The sequence below is a fragment of the Artemia franciscana genome, chromosome 10, assembly GCF_032884065.1.
Source record: "Artemia franciscana chromosome 10, ASM3288406v1, whole genome shotgun sequence".
Classification (NCBI taxonomy): Eukaryota; Metazoa; Arthropoda; class Branchiopoda; order Anostraca; family Artemiidae; genus Artemia; species Artemia franciscana.
Genome location: NC_088872.1, coordinates 35189971 through 35208516, shown reverse-complemented (window position 1 = coordinate 35208516; position 18546 = coordinate 35189971). Strand labels below are relative to the sequence as shown.

Genomic DNA, 18546 nt, shown 5'->3' with positions numbered 1-18546 from the left:
TTAGCAGGGGCTTCTGTGCGCACCTTTGTGATCTAACCTTATTAACCTTATTTTACTGAATAAAGAATATAAATGTTGGTTTGTCCTATTTAAGCTTTGAATTTGTTTAGCTAGTTGAAATTTTTGCTGATTTTTTCTTCTTTTTTTTACATTTTTTAGTTCTTGTTCTTTTTTTATTTGTTTGTTGGAATTATAATGAACTAAGTTAAGATGTTCGGTCTCTTGGTGTTTTTTATATTTTAATCAACTAAACTCAAGATTCAAAAATGAAAAGAAACAAGAAATACTAGAACATACAAGCCTTGAAAGGAATTGAAGCATTTGTATGAGATAATTTAGTAAACATAAACATGGTTTAATATTTAACAGATTCGTTTTTCGAGAAGTAGATGGATAAGAAACATTTATCTTTGTATTAATGTGAAACCTGTTGTCATTGTTAGAGTTTCAAAAAAATATGTATTAAAATTGAGCAATGAATAGCTCAGGACTATCAGACGAAATGTATTAGACTAATGTATTATTATAAGGACTTTTGTGGTAACTGATATGGGATGAAAACTCAAAAGTTTTGCTGGGTATGGGGACCAGGATACGGGACAGAAAAGTTTCAGTGAAGCTTGAAAAATTTCCAGTAGTTTTCCAGAAAATCTTTTTTCCCTCATGGTCTACATGTTGTCAAAACAAAACTATGCTAGCTAGAAGAGTAAACTTTTTCTAGGCAATTTGTCGTCTTACTCCTAAGGAGCATTAAATCATCTCTCTCAGAGCCGTGAGAATAAAATCCTGCATTGTTTTCTATATTTCTTGGTAATAATCCGGAAAAAGTCGATCTCGAATACAATTTTTGGGTTGTCTTCAAAAATTTTGATTGTGATGCCTTATTTAATGTAATCGAGCAAATTATGAAAAGTACGTAAGATGACATGAACTTTATTACATATGAATATGCTTTCTTCACTTAGAAATAATTTTCGAAGTCGGCAAATTTGTTTGATATCCCACAGGTAACATTTTCTATAAAAGGTAAGGTTTTGGTACAGCATCCGTAACAGATCTTTTAAAAAATGGAGCTGACATTAATTTTCCAGAAATAAAATTGCTTCTATGGCTTTTTGTATTTTGAAGTTTGATTTTGCCTATTAACTACATTTTGTCCAAGTAAAATGTCGTAGTTTCAATACTAAACTTTCTAGACATTAAATAACATTTAATACTGGTAAAACCTCAAATTATCTCTTTTTAAGACTAAGCAAAGTTTCTCTATCTCTCACATATTTTTGGGAAATAATGCTGTACATCCTGATTTCAAAAGTTCCAATTTCTTCTAAAATGTTTGATTGTGATGTTTATTATGTTTCAAATTTTAACGCCATGAAAAATAAGCAAGAAGACATGCATTATTTTGTTTCCAGGAATGAACTGTAGACTAAGTAATAAAAGTTCAAGCAGCCAAGCCTTTCAGGAATTTTTACTAACCGCAGTAAATAGTGCGCAATCAAAATACGGGTCAAAATAAGAACAATACAGTTAAAGAGTTTCACGACTACTTTGTGCACACCAAAAATGATTTAAGAAGTTCTCTAATTACATTTTGAACTTACAACTAATAACCTACAATAATCACAACGTATCTGTGAACGTAAAACGGGAGCACATAAATTTACTCCCTGTGAGCTAGAGTTGCAAATTTAGCTCTCAATTGTGACTCATGGGTCACAGTTGCTGCAGCACTACGGGCTATTGGTAATGGCAGTTTAGTTTATGCTGTCTTTTAAAACCTGATTGTATAAGTAAGCTTTGTAGCGCCAAATTATCTAAGAATATATAAAAGCAATATGGCGTTCTCTATTTATCTGCGTGTATGTTAACTGGATATATTTCTGTCATTTCTATCGAAATTTCTAGTCGGAAGTTATTGTGCGGCTAATGGATGGACCCGACTTCACATCTGGAAGAGTTGAAGTCCGATACCGTGGAATATGGGGTACTATCTGTGATGATGATTTTGGGCCCGAAGAGGCAAAGGTAATCTTTTAAATACATGTGATCTATTATTCCACATTTAGGGTTAATTCACCAAAATTAAATAATTGACTGAAATAATAGTAAAGTACAGTAATAAAGATAGTAGGAAGGAGGACGGGTTTCATATTATAAATCAACATGATCTGAATAGTCAAAGCTATCTATCATATCCTTCTGGCGAGGGAGCAGAGTTTTCTGCCACAATCTGAATTTTGGGGTATTAACTTATTACAGGCTATGTTTTGAACACAATTTTTTTATTTTATCCCCAACATTTTCTGTTGTAAAATTTCAATAATTTCTGCAATAAAACTGCAATAATTGTGGGATATTGCCCATTCTTAATGCATCTGAATATATTCTTTCAAATGAAGATATTAGGTAATATATTACCTCCCACCCTCCTGCTTGACCTCAATAACCATGATTAAATTGTACTTCAAGTCAATTGAACATAATTTTTCAGTTCCGGGTGGTTGGAATTTTACTTTTGATCGTTGTTTATTCAAAAAGGAAGAATTCTTAGCTTCAGGTGTAATCAGGTGACCTGATCCATATGTTGTTCCTTCTATAACTGTGTACGGGGTTGATCAAGAGGACAGTTCAAACTATTCCCTGGGTTGCTGGGTGGCTAGATAATTATCAAAACACCCACAATTTTCAAATTTTTTCTTTTTGCTGGCTACCACGAACATAATATTATAACTTATCCATATTAGAGAGCTATCAGCCATAAATATGTTTTTAGCCAACTGCGAAATCTGCTTTAACAATATAAGAACAAATTGTAAAAGCAGACAAAATACCAGGTTGAATAATTATTGTTTAAACTATCCATGCTACTCCAATTGGTGAGACCAAGATTGTATCTAATGTAATTATTATGAACTTAAAATTGACACGGGCGAGACTTCTCCTAGAAAACAGGAAGTTTTAAATTACTTCTTAAGAGAGCGAAGATATTCTTTTCCTTTAAATTAAAAGAGCACACCAATGAAGAATATGTTGTGAACTTGCTTAGAATAAAATTCATATGGTAGTAATGTTTCTTTCCTGAAGCTATTGTTAAGACTTTAACCACCCTTCTCCTACCATTGAACTGGGACTGTTTGGAACCCTCATCCAGTTCACATCACACGTTGAAGGACCTTTGAAAGTATTCAGAAGTGAGCAGTAGTAGTTATTGTTTGCGTAAGCGAATGCTCTGTTTGGTTTATTGCCTGCTTTTTTGTTTGTCTTCTTTTTTGAAACTGAAGAGGTGCTTAGTGAAGCTAAAATAATGGTTTTGAAGAAAACATGTACACCTTATAACTGAGCTAAGAATACTATCGCTAAAATATCCTCTCAGGGTTATGAAGCCAGGAGGGTTGATAGTGTGACGAACACACGCAACATGCTTGACTAAACTACCCACCCGTGGGGCACTTTTATCACTGTTGAACTTGATGGCTGAGAGATATGCTAAAAAAAAATATAATTGAAGGCTGTATATGACAAAAAAAAATTCAATAAAATAAGACGAAATGGTCCGTATTTTTCAGCTATCACTTTTTAGCTCTTACACTATAGCTGCATTTTCTGAAAGGCTTTATTTGTTTTCAGGTATTTTATTTGATATCTTGTCTGTTAATCTATATTATTTATTTTGTATGTTTGTGTAAAAAAAGAAAAAGGAAGAAAAGGAGGAAATGACACTTCTTTGACATAGCTGGTAGACCAAAAATCTAAGTTAATATCTTCGAATTGGCCACAGGCAGTCTCACATTTTTGTGTTTTGATCGTATTTCACTTTCGTTTTGGGTGTTACAGACTCAAGTGCTCGTCCATCTAAAATAGATTTAACCTCTTAAAACCCCTAATCTTTATAATAGTGTCCTATTGATGGCGAATAATAAAACAATACTAAGAAAATTAACCGGCTAAAAGATTAGCTAAAGCAAATTTTCAGGAGTATAGGGATGAGCTTTCAATTCTAAATATTTGTTTATTTTTCGTATTATCATTCATTTTCGAACTAGTAGTTTGTACCATTTATTTATTACATGGTACACACGCAGTACCTTTGAAAGTCTTTAGTATCCTTGACCGTTTTAAATTTTAGGTGGTTTGTTGGATGCTTGGTTTCAATGGAACCGCATCAGCAGTGAGAGAAGGTGGCTTTGGTCCAGGTAAGGGCCCTATTTGGCTTGATGAGATGAGATGCGGAGGAAATGAATCAAATATATTGTCCTGTCCAAGAAATCCTTGGGGACAACATAACTGTAAGCACTCAGAAGATGCAGGCGTTCGCTGTTTTCCAATATTCGACAGTGTAAGTATTCATGATAGTGTATATGAAATTGGCACATAGTGACTATAAAAATAAGGGTAAGCATCTGTTTAAAATATTTTAATAATTTCATTGACGAATATGAGCCCGTCGCCAGAGAAAGAAATCATAAGAAATCTAACAAAGCTTGTGTTGAAACTTCAAATGAGCTGATACTATGAAAATGCAATACCTTGTCTTATGGAAATTGTTCGTCAAATCATTGATGTCCCAATTCAGATCTTTCAGAAGACAAATACTTCTCATATCGGTCATGTGGTTTTCGTCCATTTGCATGCATACCTTTGTGCTGATACTTCAGGCTGGAAGGCTTGAGGCTGGAAATTCGTCAAATAAATGTAAAGGCACATAATTTTTCCCTTTCCGTCCCCTTTACGTCCAAGCTGTAGTTTCAGTTTCTTGTTACTGTTCAACAGCCCGAATATCCGAAGAAGCAGTAAAAACTGCACCAATGAAAATTATTGAAAATGTACTCCTGAAACTTCATCTGCTCTCTGACTTCTGCTCGTTGTTTCATGTCCTGGGTCTCTGTGAGCCCTCTTTCTAAATCAGTTTTCGTAGTTTACTGGAAATCTCATTTAATCACTGTCTTTTTTATACCCTGTAAAACCCACTTGTGCTCGATCTTTCCCCAAAATACATTTTTTTTTTCTCTCTTTCATAATTATAAAATTTATAGCTCCAAAATTGACTAGACGTGTAACCATTTATTATCGTTATATGTTAAACGATGAGTCTACTTTCATTAGTTCTTTTCAGTAATCATAGATATTACGATGATTTTCTTCCTTATTTTGTTGCTGTTGCTTTTAATGGTTATAAAACAAAATTTACCACAAATTTACCACATAAATTTACCACATAAAAGCAGGACAAAATTGCACACACAAACGAACTTGTTGAATGTTTGCCTTTTTCTTTGTGGCACGTTCGGACTGAAAAACTTGTTCTCAGTTATCCACCTTACACACTAAGTGACGCTCGACCCGTCTATTTTGGAAACTACTTTGATGCCTCCTTTTTGTGTCCCGATAACTCGTTCCATTATGCCCTAGACTAGGACCTTCATTTTTGAGGTAACGATATTACTGTAATTTTTCTTAGAACGTAGATGATACGTTTGAAATTTCTATGCTTGATAAGCGCAGCAAAAAGAAATCTTATTGTCAAAAGTGCATCTGGAATTCATTTAAGTTTTGCAAGTAATCAATACTACTATAATTCCAGATAGATTTGGCATCGAACTAGTTACCTGTTTTAAATGAAAGGCTGAAGATTAAGGCAAACCAGCCGACCAATGCTCCTAAAATCGTCTGGTTAGTGTCTCAACCTAATTTGTAAGTCGTTTGAATCACCAATTTTTGACGAGATTACGAATAGATGCATCATTTCTTGCACATTTTTTGTTGTCAGCTCGGAAGTTATCTCGATCCCTTCTCCTCCTTCCAACGAAAGGAAGAGAAATGTCAAGATCGCATTGCCACCATTGTATAACTGTACTAGCATCGATCGCCAACGAGGGATAAAGCCGTTATGCTTTTTCTGTTGGGTCTATCTGTCTTTACTGAATTTCGTTGGAGATATCCTATATTTAGCCCATTCCATGTTTTTATTTCAATAACAATGTGTGTCGTTTCTGGATCTTCATTAAACAGTAGCATATTAGAAGAAGTCAAAGAGCACATAACATAATATTTCATAGGAAAAAAAAACAAAAAATTTAAACCATGGAAAAAAGACAAAATAATGACTGTCAACCCTAAGAAAAAGAAAAAGAAATCATAAAAATAAGAGGAAAAACTTATTCGTTAAAAAACCAATCTCTTCTGAGATGAAGCTTTTCTTTTGCCTTTCAGTAAGGATGTGAACTAGCTTGAGGTATGAAAGGTGAATATTGGGTCTTTAGCAATTTATTTTGATGCCAATGGTTGAACTAAGGATGGCTCAAATAGATGGTATGAGGTTGTGTCCAAGCAACCAATAGCTACTAGGGTTAGCAAGTGTTAGCATATCTCAACAGTTGTGGAGATTCTACACTAATAATTTGACTAAAGTTCACTAAAGTTAATCCAGTCACCCAAATATTTTCTGATTTTGAATTAGGAATCAAAGGCTCGCTCAGGGATTTATTTTTGGGTCTTTGGAGGGATGGATAAAGTTTGTATGCATTCAGGAAATCCTATTTAAATGCTGCTACTGATCTTTGAACGTAGATCTTCCTTAAATTTTATAATTAAGTGAAAAATTCGGACGGTAACTGTAAGTTATCTGTAATTAAATGCTATTTAATCGTACCAAAAGAAGTTTTTTGTGTTTGGTTGGAAAGAAATGCTCGTTTTTTTCTAATCCGCTGTTCAAGTACAGGTTTCCGTATGGGAAGTAGAATATTTAGGTTTGAGCTGCACCTAAAAAGTAAATATTTGTAATGATATTTGTAGTATTGTAAAAACAAATATCTGTAATAATTCGGCAAATCAACACTTTGACATGGTCTCTGTAATGTCGTAACTGGTAAGTTGCTTGTAGTTTTTATTGCGATAAGGTTTTTTCAGAACACAATTGTAATAATATTTCTAGCCTAATGAAACTTCATGTCTCTCAGGTCTTTATTTTATCGACGACAGGTTGAAACAGAAAAAAAAAATTGGCCTTTGAACATTATCGTAACTTCTCTTTATTTAATCTTCTTCTTTGCTGAGTGTCGTCGAAGCAATGTATTTGAACCCAGCAAGATTTCACCACTGTTCCTGTATGGGATATACTGCATGACCTACTAAGGCAAGACAGGTTTGCTCAAAAAATTGAAGATGATGTATTGCATCAATTTGCATATTAGAAGACCTCGTCCGAGGGCAGAAAAAAAATACAGCGAGATTGTGAAAATTAAGGGACTATTGAAAATCACAATTCAGCTGATTAAAATTTTCTCTAAGCCTTTTGGACAGCTCAGGATGTCTGAATTTGATTAGGCCGGTCCGGATTTTGTCTATCAAAAACCTACCTGAAGTGTAGCATTGCCAGTTAATGCATAGCTACGGTGCTTAAATCTATACAGAGGGAAAAAACTATTGCTTTTATCAAAAACAGAAATTGAAATATTAATCATTTACATTTCTCGTAAACTATTTTGTGTTGAAAAATGAACGAATCAGGTTAATCCTTCTCATTAAAAGAGCCCGTGAAAGGTTCATTTTTTTTTCTAAAAGTGGTGAAGAGTACATTGTGTGTGAATATTTATAAATTTTTGTTTCTGCATTTTATTTTTGACACATAAAAATTTATTTATTTGTTTTCAGAAAGGTTTATCATTTGGAGAAAGTAAATTGAAGCTTGATAAAACACAAAAAGGGATGACACATGCTGGTCTTCCAACGAAATGTAGCGAGAGACCGCTCTTTCAAAATTCTTCAGTAATTGAAAAGCCTAAAGCTACTGCAAAGGTAGTTGGAGGAGCACCTGTCCCACCAGGATTTTTGCCTTGGCAGGTAAGACTCTTATCTAACCATAGGCCTACTTATTTTGAGAAATTCCATCTGTCTATAGGATGCATTGAGGCTACTTCACTTGATAGGGAAGGGACGTGTCGTTGTTTACTATTGCTGTTGTAGATACCTATACAACATGCTATCGTTTGAAGTTTTCAATCCAGCTCTTGTGTAGTTTTTCCTGTCGAAATTGACGTCAATATTGTCACCGATCTCTCTACATAACTTGTCAAGATTATACAAATTCAGATGTTCCGATTTCCTTCACATCAGAAGGACTCCTCAAACATGCTCTTCTTGCAATCTAAAACAACTGAGAAGGAGCGTAGGTCTTTTGGTTCTTAGAAGCCCTTTCGATGATAGCAGGTGAGAGCAGGGTTGAGATTGTTTGTATTTTTTCTATGCTCACTTTTAAGATAAGTGTGAGTAATTAGTATCTTAAATTTTCTAATAAAGTGTAGGTAAAGGGAAATAAGATTCTTGTTCTTGTCTTGCCCTTCGCAATTGTCACTTATGAAAATGAATTCGTTACTGAGAAAATAGGTACTATAAACTATAACTTAAATTACTGTTTAAGGTTATAGTAACATTGAAAAGGTAAAAAAGAATCAAAATAAGGATCATGCAATTTAACTTGCGTTTCCTGAATTTCTCCTTAGCTAATTCCATTAGTATTTTTCCTATATTAATTTTGTAACTTCCCTAATTGGATATTGATTTTTGTGAAGACAAATGTTGCCATCGAACTTTCCCATGTCCAAAAACATGTTTTGATGCTTAAAATGGCAATATCCAAAGTCCAAACAAACTATCCTGTGTCTTGCAACTCATCAAATTGTAGGCTTATGGCTTGAAACTACCCCAAATCCGATTGAGGATATAGAATAGTCTCATGATGCGACAAAAGTAACTTAGAAACATAGGATAAAAAGGAAAAAAGGTGATATGAAGGACGTCTAGCAAGCACAGAATTTCACAAAGATAGACTACTAGTCCATTTTTCCCAATTTTAGATAAAAGATAGTTTCAATTGGAGCATATTTGGAGGTAGGGTAGTTTCATTCCAGTGCAGTGCCATGGTCGGTGTAGTTTATCTTTCCAACTTTCTATCAGTATATAGTAAAAAAGCACACTAAGCATGTCGATTGCTCTGTTCAAACAATAAATTGGAATTAACATAAAACGTCTTGTTAATTTTTTTTGTCAACCTAGTTAACATTAGGGATCGCAGATGATTTGAGCGTGTTCACAGATTGGTACTCCTAAACTCATGACTTAAATTATCATCTTGTCTTGTATTAGCCTTATTAAAAATAAAAAAAAGATTTTGAAAAGCACGGATAAGCAGCTGATTCAAATAGATGTACGACAAATTCGTAACTTGTTAATCTCGAATATAGGATACATTGTTTCACTTATTTTTTTGAAATGCTCAATGCAGGAACCTTATCAGAATCATAAAATTCCACTAGGAACAGTACAACTCTTTTCTGAAGTTTTTGTACTCTTTTGAAACATATTACAAAATTACTTGCCCATAAAGAGCATCCGTTGCTAATATATTGAGAAGATATAGAAAAATAAATCATTCTTGGAATCTTTTTTGGGACTAAAATTTAAGTTCTTCGTATCACCCTTAGGCCTCTGCTTAATTTTTCAGCTATGACACTTAAATGGTTTTTCCATGACGGGGTTTCATCAATTAAAAACCCCAAATACTTCGTTGTTGTTGCTCTTTTTATCACACATCCTCGAATCGTGATTTTAAAATTTCCAGCATTTGAAGAAAGTTTAAAAAGTATCATGAAAAAGGTTTTAGGAAGGTTTAGGGTTTACGGTTTTTGTTGAGAAAAAGTTAGAAATTCAGAAACTGCTTTACGAGTTTTATTATACAAAACAGCATGTGAAAATGGTGCCAGAAAGAGAAAAGTGTCATCTGCAAATAGGATGACACCAGCCTCTGAAAGGTAATGCATCACTTGATCAATGAAAAGGATGAAAATGAGGGTCCCGGGATTGACCCTTGTGGGACTTGGCACTCTATTTTCTTTTATGAACATAAAAAGGATTAGTTCTCAAATATCTGATGCCGATCGTGTGAATACGATGAAGACCACTCGAGGCTTGAATCCTTCATCCCAATCGAGTCAAAAGCTTGAACAAGCTCTGAGTGGCCTACAGTCTCGAACACTTTTAGTTTACTAGTCAGTCTTATAAGCCGCTTTTGCTTTCTATTGGATATTCATGACTGGAACCTTTTTGGCTATTAAGACACAACTTCTTACTAACATATATTCACCTCCTATAAGATCTATCTTTGTACCTTGCCCAAATGACTGGTTTCGAGTGTTGTGATCTCAAAACATTGACCAATTCTGATTAGACTCGTGATGTTTACGGAAGTTGATTTATAGTTCATTTATAGGTAGGCATAAGAATACGTCACGGCACGGGTGAAACCAACCACTGGTGTGGAGGGGCAGTTATTTCCGAAGATTATGTTATTACAGCTGCTCATTGTATGGAAGATTTTAGCCTCGGAAGCTACATCTTGAGAGTCGGAGACTACGATACTGAGGTAAGACCAAACTTACTTGAATGATTACTCTATTTGCTTACGATAAAAAATAGACTTGCAATATTACACCAAATTGGATTCGTGTATATGTATATACGTTTTTCCTGTCAGATACAATCTTATTATAACTGACAAAAACCTCATATTTTGTATATATTTGCTTAGATTGTTTATCTGCGCATAGGCCTAACCCCGATTGACCAATGGGGGGATGATGTTTCGTTGGAAAGTTTCACTCAAAATTTTCTTCATAGAAAAGTTTGGTTACTCTAGAAAAATATTTTCGGAAATCACCTCCTTTTAATTTCGGGTGTTTGCACCCACGATAAACACAACTGATGTTCAAAGAACAGATTGGTGATCGATAATGCGTTTGAGCATGTCAAAGATGTTTATCCGCTCAGCAAGATTACGTTTTTTCGGCGTCTCAGAGACAAAAATGTTGTCAAAGTTTAGGAGGTTGCTAGCCTGAAACAAATGGGGTAGATGCCAAGATCACTTACATCCAGTGATCTTGTAAACACATAAACCAGTTACAGTATTAAAGCACACTAAGATACACTAAACAGAGATTAAGAAAATTTCTTCTGAATTTTATAGGTTACTAATCTGTACACTTTGTAGGTATCTATAGCAGTACTATTTAAATAACCTATAATTGGTTATCTTCTCTATTCTATCAATTGATCTAAACTGTAAAGATTCTCAAATTAGAAACCTACCAGTGTTGCTATATCGAGCTATTTCAAGCACAAATGCGCAGGAGTTGAGTTTTTCTTCTAATTTGTTTTAATTTTGGAAGCCAGTAATCTGAAGGTAAAATCAAATTCTTGATAATCAGTGACCCGTTCAGAAAGACATTTGATTGATGAAATTAGAAATCCAATTAGAAATAAATATTGAAGATTTTATTTGTTTCCAAGTGTAGAGAGGCACTTGATGGAATTGGCTCTAAAAACTGTTTGATCGCTGTAAAGAGCAAAAAAATCATATTTTTTAAGAAAAATATATGATTAGTAGTGTCTCTCAAGGGCACCACTAGGGGTTAATTGCTTGTTTGCTTATAAATAAATAAGACGCTATAAATCATCTCCAAATATCTCTTCCTTTATTCAGGCCAGACTTTAATAATAACGCATAAGAACTGCACAGACTGATTTTTAGATAATAAGAATCTGAAAAGCCTCTTAAAATAATAAATGTGATGACAAATTATAAAAAGTAAAACAATCACAACAGAATTGGAATGTTTGTAATTTTGAACACTTGAATAAAAATTGATATTGGCGAAACATATAGTTATCAGGGAAGTAAAGTTATCGGCGAAAATTATGTTAATTCCAATTTTAATTCCCGTCAATTAGCCATCCTGTAAGGTTGCTTATGAGTTCCAGGAGAGGCGAACTCCCTTATAGCTTCTTCCATCTATCCTATCAGTTATCTTGGGCTTTTTCTACACTAAAAATGATGTTTAAACCTACACTAAGTTGAGGTTTGAAAATCAGATTTTACTCATAGTCGATTTAGCGTATTTTTGAGAAACTTCTCTCGCATCTGATAAACCCTGAAAAATGGTCCTACTTCGAGAACGTTGGTATAATCTTGAGAATCAATGAGGAGCTCTCGCAGCCGCCATCTTTCTACTTGACGCTCTTCATTGCTTACATTATCATGAGCACTATACAGTACCTACACCAAATATTAATCAAGGAAAGTGGATTTTCCATTGAGGATTTTCCATCTTCGTCCCAAGTTGTCGAAACCTTGTCAACTGTAAAATTACCTACGTATTCTAGATCCTACATCTTTGTACACACTATCGTGCTTATCTAGCAAACTGTATAAAGTACTAATGTAGAACCGAAAGAATGATTTCAAAATTATCACAGAGATGAAATTTGTTTAAGCGCAAAAGATGTTGGTGGTTACCCAATTCAGCTTAATCATTCCAGTTTCTGAATGACAAAAATGCATTTAAACACTATTAGGCCTACCTAGAAAAAAAGCCTCTCCTTGTATAATCTCCGAAAATTCCTCCTTGGAGTATTAAAGTTTAAAAAAAGATTCTTCTAGAAGTAAAGAGCGAGAAAATTAACATAACATTAACATTTTGAACTCAAAATTAACATAAATTAAAAAGTTATGAAAAGTAATGTGAAAAATTAAATCCAAAACAAAAAGGAAACATCACAAATAAAAATAAACTTCCACCTCTTCTAACTCAAACTTATCAAGTTTCGAAGAAAAACTAAAACATTTTCTCCATTTGAATGCATTTCCGACAACTTCTTTTGGTTTTCAACATTTTATAATGAATTTTATTTTTGAACCCGCTGTTTTCTTCTAAATCCATTCCATTCAAATAAATAAGAAATTGATAGCTAAACAAAACTTTGCAAAAACTTTTGATGCCCAATATTTGCAGCAATGTGCTGAAAGTAAATGACATTTTAGCCTTCAGAAAGGCTTTTTGGGGCATGATTGTTGTAATATCTCTTTTTGTTAAGTTTTAACTAGATATTCCTTGCAATAAGTGTTTCCATTAGTTTTGAGTTTTTCATTGGTAGTAATTTCTATTCATCTTAGGTTTAGGCACAATACGACTTCAATTCTACTCCTTCGAAGTTTAAATGAATATTCACTTAATATTGAATAACTCGAGGTTTTTAATTGGATTCGGATAATTTTGGTTGTTTATCTTATCTTATTCGTAAAAGATTCTCCTTCCATGGAAGGAATGTCTTTGTGGAACCTTGTAGTGTTTATCTTACGATGTTGCACACCACTGTGGTTGTGATTTGTAATCTCTGTAGTGTGACATGTGACAAAATTTTCTCTTTTTTTTACTTATAATAGTTTAATGTGGTTATTCAAGATTATCTTTTGTTTATTTTCTCTCACTTTCTGTTGATACTCCGTCATCGAACTTCGAATTTATTATTCTGTAAAACTAAACCCGGTGATTTGGTATCCGGTTGGGGCTCTTTGGAACTGAAGTCGGAGCAGGAACTTGGCACTGAAGGTGTCCAGGAAATTTAAAGGTATTGGAAAATTGGGATGTTGATTGCTAATTTTATGCTCAGATAAATATTAAAGTAATGTACATGCCATGATGGCACCCCCTTGTATACACAGTAATAGTGGGATATTGAATTCTTAAAACCGTTACGCTAGGAAAACTGAAGTCAATAGTATTTTTAGAAGACAATAGAGGATACAATCTTCGGTAATGCGTTACATATACCCCTCTCCCTAAGAAACAAAAAACTTTATTTGTGCTGGAAAGTATCAATGGCGGCTGTAGCTTATACACTGGGAAATACTTTCATGTCATTTATTTTGTTTATTGGATTTCAAAAGCCTATGAGGACAACTTTCCATCTAATTAGGTCAACGTTTAGCAGAAAAATAGGAACACTGAACTTGTTTTGAATAGAATACATGTAATTTTAATTTTTGTTATTGGAGTGACTAAGTTGGCCTTTTTCCTCTCCGTCTTATCCCGTTCTTCGAACCACCACTAGAAAGTATACATGTTAAAAAAATTTTTTAGCCACAACCGCGCAATGATTCTCAATCTGGGTGATTAAAGTGACATCCCTGACACCCTTCTCCCTATGGCCCTTCCTTATACTAAATTTTTAGTTGAAAGTTAGGCAAGTCTTTTCTTGTTTGCACTGGAACCTTCACAAAGATCCTTATTCTGCATGCCTATAGAGTAAATGCGGCTTCATAGCCTTTCTAATATGCTGCATCGCCTGTTAGTAAAAAGTTAGGCATGTGGTATCTTCTTTGAACATAAATAAACAAAGAATTTTCGTTCAGTATTGTTGAAGTTAACCTACCTTCCTACACTGGATTCACTTGAAATTTGTTAAGCAGGTACCCTTAACCAATGGGATTTAAACATGTGATTTTATAATTGTACTACCTGTTGGGGTGGGCTTCGCGCCCCCCCGCGCGTGTAAGTCGTTACGCGCCATATTAGTTACGCGCCATTGTAGTTGTGTCCCACCTGTGAATAGATATATATATATATATATATATATATATATATATATATATATATATATATATATATATATATATATATATATATATATATATATATATATATATATATATATATATATGTTTTTAACTACGTAAAACTTGCGAATATACAACATTCTTCGCTGTCCCATTGTCTGTGCATATAAATAGATTGTCAGGTTTACTGACTCTTGAACATGCAACATATAATTGTCCATGGGAAAAACAATCCGTATTCAGATCTATACCTCATTATTCTAATGATTGCCCTTGAGCTTTGCTGATGGAGATTGCTAATCGAACATTCCCTGTGTCCCCGTCGTCATTTATATATCCCCCTGTGCCCCCCGGCGTCCCCGTTGTAGTTGTATCCCTGTGTCCCGGTCGTCATTTATATTACCTGTGTCCCGGTCGTCATTTGTGTCCCGGTGTCCCAGTTTGTAATTTCTCTTTGAGTGTCCCGGTCGTCATTTATATTCCCTGTGTCACGGTGTCCCGGTCGTCATTTGTGTTCCGGTGTCCCGGTCTGTAATTTCTCTTCGAACAATCCCTGTGTCCCGGTCGTCATTTATATATCCCCCCTGTGCCCCCGGCGTCCCCGTCGTAGTTGTGTCCCTGTGTCCCGGTCGTCATTTATATTCCCTGTGTCCCGGTCGTTATTTGTGTCCCGGTGTCCCAGTCTGTAATTTCTCTTTGAGTGTTCCGGTCGTCATTTATATTTCCTCTGTCCCGGTGTCCCGGTCTGTAATTTCATCAGTTGACAAACATGACGTCAGCCGACAAACAACTTCATGACGACGTACAGCTCAATCCTTATAATGACGTCAGTCGACAAACATGACGTCAGTCGACACACTAACATGACGTCACTCGACAGACATAACACACATACAACTTATTTATATATATATATAGATTGCTGGTATTAAATTTTAATAATTCGAAGATTAGTCCTTTATCACGGAGTGTGATTTATAATTAAGAATGATAAAACTAGTTCAAATTAATGGGGCAGAAGGTTACATATATGTGGTCACACATGTACCTTTACAGGTTACATATAGACCTTTTGTAGAAGGTTACATATATATCTTTTATTCATTTCTAGTATATTTTAGGCTAGATATTTTTCTCTCCCCGCGAGTGACTACGCGACGGCTATTTATAACAGGGCAACAAAGTAATATGGTTTTACAATTACCATTACAGTGTCCATGTTTTTTAAGAAGAAATATCTGGATATACATCGTTTGGAGAGGGTGGCTAGTGCCCGAGAAATTCCAAATTTGAGCATCAATGTTAAAACATGATTCCTTCATTCGAAATATGTATCCTATTTCCACCGCACATCAGGCTTTTTTTCAGGTCATCGACCCTGATGAAGAGGAATTTGCTGCTGAATTGTTGCATGTTCATGATCTGTTTAATCAAGGTGTATATCTGAATAACGATATAGCACTAGTTAAAGTAAAGCGAAAACGAGGAAGAGGGATCACTTTGAGCGACTTTGTTCAGCCAATTTGTCTCCCAGAACCTGATGCGACATATGAAGAATACATGAACTGTACGATCGCCGGATGGGGCTCAGCCGGTACACCTGGATCTGGTAATTAACCTTATTTTACTTGAATTAATGCTCTCTATTGATTAGAACTTAGCTATAAAAACATGAAAAAACAGCACAAACTAATATATCAAGTTAAGTAGCAAGGTAAACCAACAAACACCATGCGGTGCCAATCAAAATGCCGTTAGTGAAAGTCTGGAATATCTTGGGAACTGCTTGGGTTAGGCCACTGGACAGAAATTTATAGAATTGTAGAGATGTTGGAGTTGGCCATTTTGTTTTTATGAGTGGAACTTCAGGACTGCAGATAAGAAATGGAACTAAATCATTCGGGGACACAGTAAACAGTAAAGAAAAGCTTTCAGACCTCTTGGATTTTATATTTCTCTACAGTGGATTAGGCTATCAAGTTGAAGCTTCAGGGCTGTGAAGACAGGGGCAAGTGTATGTTGAAATATAATTCCGGGGCACAGGGTAGAGCTAAATTAAAAGATACTATCTCCATCCATCTAGTAGATTACCAAAAGATTTTGATTTTCAATTGAAGAAAAGAGGAGGAGTATAAGGATTTGGTCTCCAATCTATTTGAATGTTTTGCTTTTGCTAGAAGTGCCTGCATGACTAGAATGTATTCCCAGGCAAGAAGCAATATTGATTGAAAGAAACCATGTATCAAAATAACGTATCTTTATTATCTCAGGAATAGCTTGGGGGATCGAATTAAATTTCTCATGTGGTATTGGGAGGCCAAGCTGGATTCATATTTTGATTTGGAGGGGGGAGGTTGAGTCAGAGGTAAATAGAAACTAACCATGTATCCACTCTATCAAAAAATTATAACTGATAGATTTCGAAAATGACAGGTAGAGATGGAACTTAAGCTTTCAGAATTTTTAAGCTGAAGGATACAAGGGGACTTCATATTTTAGTGTTTAAGGGTTCATTCGAGATCAAATTTTTATATGTATGTGCTTTTTGTAAGTAACAAAAGTTAATATTAAAATAAAATAGAATTTTTGACAACAACTGCACCTTCACATACAAGATGCTTTTCTGGGGTATAATGGTATTTTTGAGAAACTCCACTGCTTAATTCCTTTTAGTTTTTTCTTTACTAGGTTCCAGCTAAGAAAGATCCGTATTCTATTTCGTGTGAATTATATATGGTTATTAAAGGCGTATGAACTAGTAAAAAACGAATTCCAGCCCATAGAAACCAAAATTTAAAAAAGAGTTTCGAAAAAAGTGTCAAGTGAGACAAACCTACGTTACAATATTATTCAAGGATTTTTGTAATCAAGAAGCATCAGTAGTCCCATAAAAATCGTTATTTGAAGCTAATTCAGTAATGATAGCTGTGATTTCAACTAATCTTAATGATAAAACTTCATAACTTTTTCATTCCTTTGCTTTATTGGTTTGGCCGTGAAAATGAAAAGTTCCGGATATTTATCTGAAACTTAATCAGCAATATGTACACTGTAAAGAAACGGTTTGAGCGATTACAAAGGTGCTACTATGCTAGCCACTACTATCTGTATTCTGGCTGTGGACTTTCAAAGCTTCCCTAAACGGCTTTCCAATAATGAAGTACAGGTATAGTTTGAAGGATGTTGGGGTTGGTTATTTTGTTCTTATGAGTGGAATTTCAGGAGTGGAGATAACAAATGGAACTAGATCATTCGGAGAAACAGTAAAAGCTTTTAGAGCTCTTGGATTTTAATCACCTTTGGATTACTTAAATCGGCCTTCATTCTTATCACAGGGCATGCATATGACGTGAAAGGGTACGGAATACGCAGGAATTTTTATTTGTATGGGGAGTTTATGAAGTATTTTTGCAAAATGTCTTACGTAACAAGTTGTTTTCTGACAATGACCGCTTGACATTTATATGCGCTAATCGCGAAGGACTTTTCTCAATTTGCGGGATTTAGGCAATGTATTGGATTGCTGTTGAACTAGGAAGATACCAGAAGAAAGAAAGAAGAATTATTTGCCAATGGGTGCACTCATTCATGTTATTAATATCTTTGAAAGCTCCTCTTGATGTTGCACTCTGGTGTGTGGAAAGTATAAGAAGATCTAGATTGAGACCGTTAGCTGACTTGGAAGTTTTGGCACCTTAACACTTTAATGGTACCTTAAAATTTTGGTACCTTAACATTCGTGGCATTTATGAGAGTATTGACATCATGGTTCCAGCGGTAGCTGAACCACGGCTCATTGTAACCAAAAATAAAAAAAAAACACATTTTAAAATTTTTATTTACGATTTTCAGCATTTCATAGGAGATTCGCTACATTTATAGCGGACTAGAATATTAGCTATCACTTTAGGACCTGTTTCAATTGAAAAAATAACGTGTCATACTTAAGTCAAACAGTTCATGGCAACAAAGAATAAGTAAAGTCAAGTTGCACCACACTGATTAAACCACACTGGCACACTGACTAAGATTACACTGGCTAAACATGACGTTTTGAACTGATGACGGCTGAGTGGAGGTCATGGCAATAATGATTC

The 18546-nt window shown here is 34.7% G+C and overlaps 1 protein-coding gene across 1 annotated transcript in view; it reads left to right on the top strand.

The window, feature by feature from the left end:
- The window catches only part of LOC136032122 (neurotrypsin-like), a 121207-nt gene that overhangs the window by 75808 nt on the left and 26853 nt on the right, over positions 1-18546 (top strand). Inside the window, exons 14-18 of the mRNA XM_065712288.1 lie at positions 1909-2028; positions 4130-4339; positions 7654-7842; positions 10268-10420; positions 15818-16058. Of these exons, the coding sequence (XP_065568360.1) occupies positions 1909-2028; positions 4130-4339; positions 7654-7842; positions 10268-10420; positions 15818-16058 (913 nt within the window). The remainder of the gene's footprint in view (positions 1-1908; positions 2029-4129; positions 4340-7653; positions 7843-10267; positions 10421-15817; positions 16059-18546) is intronic.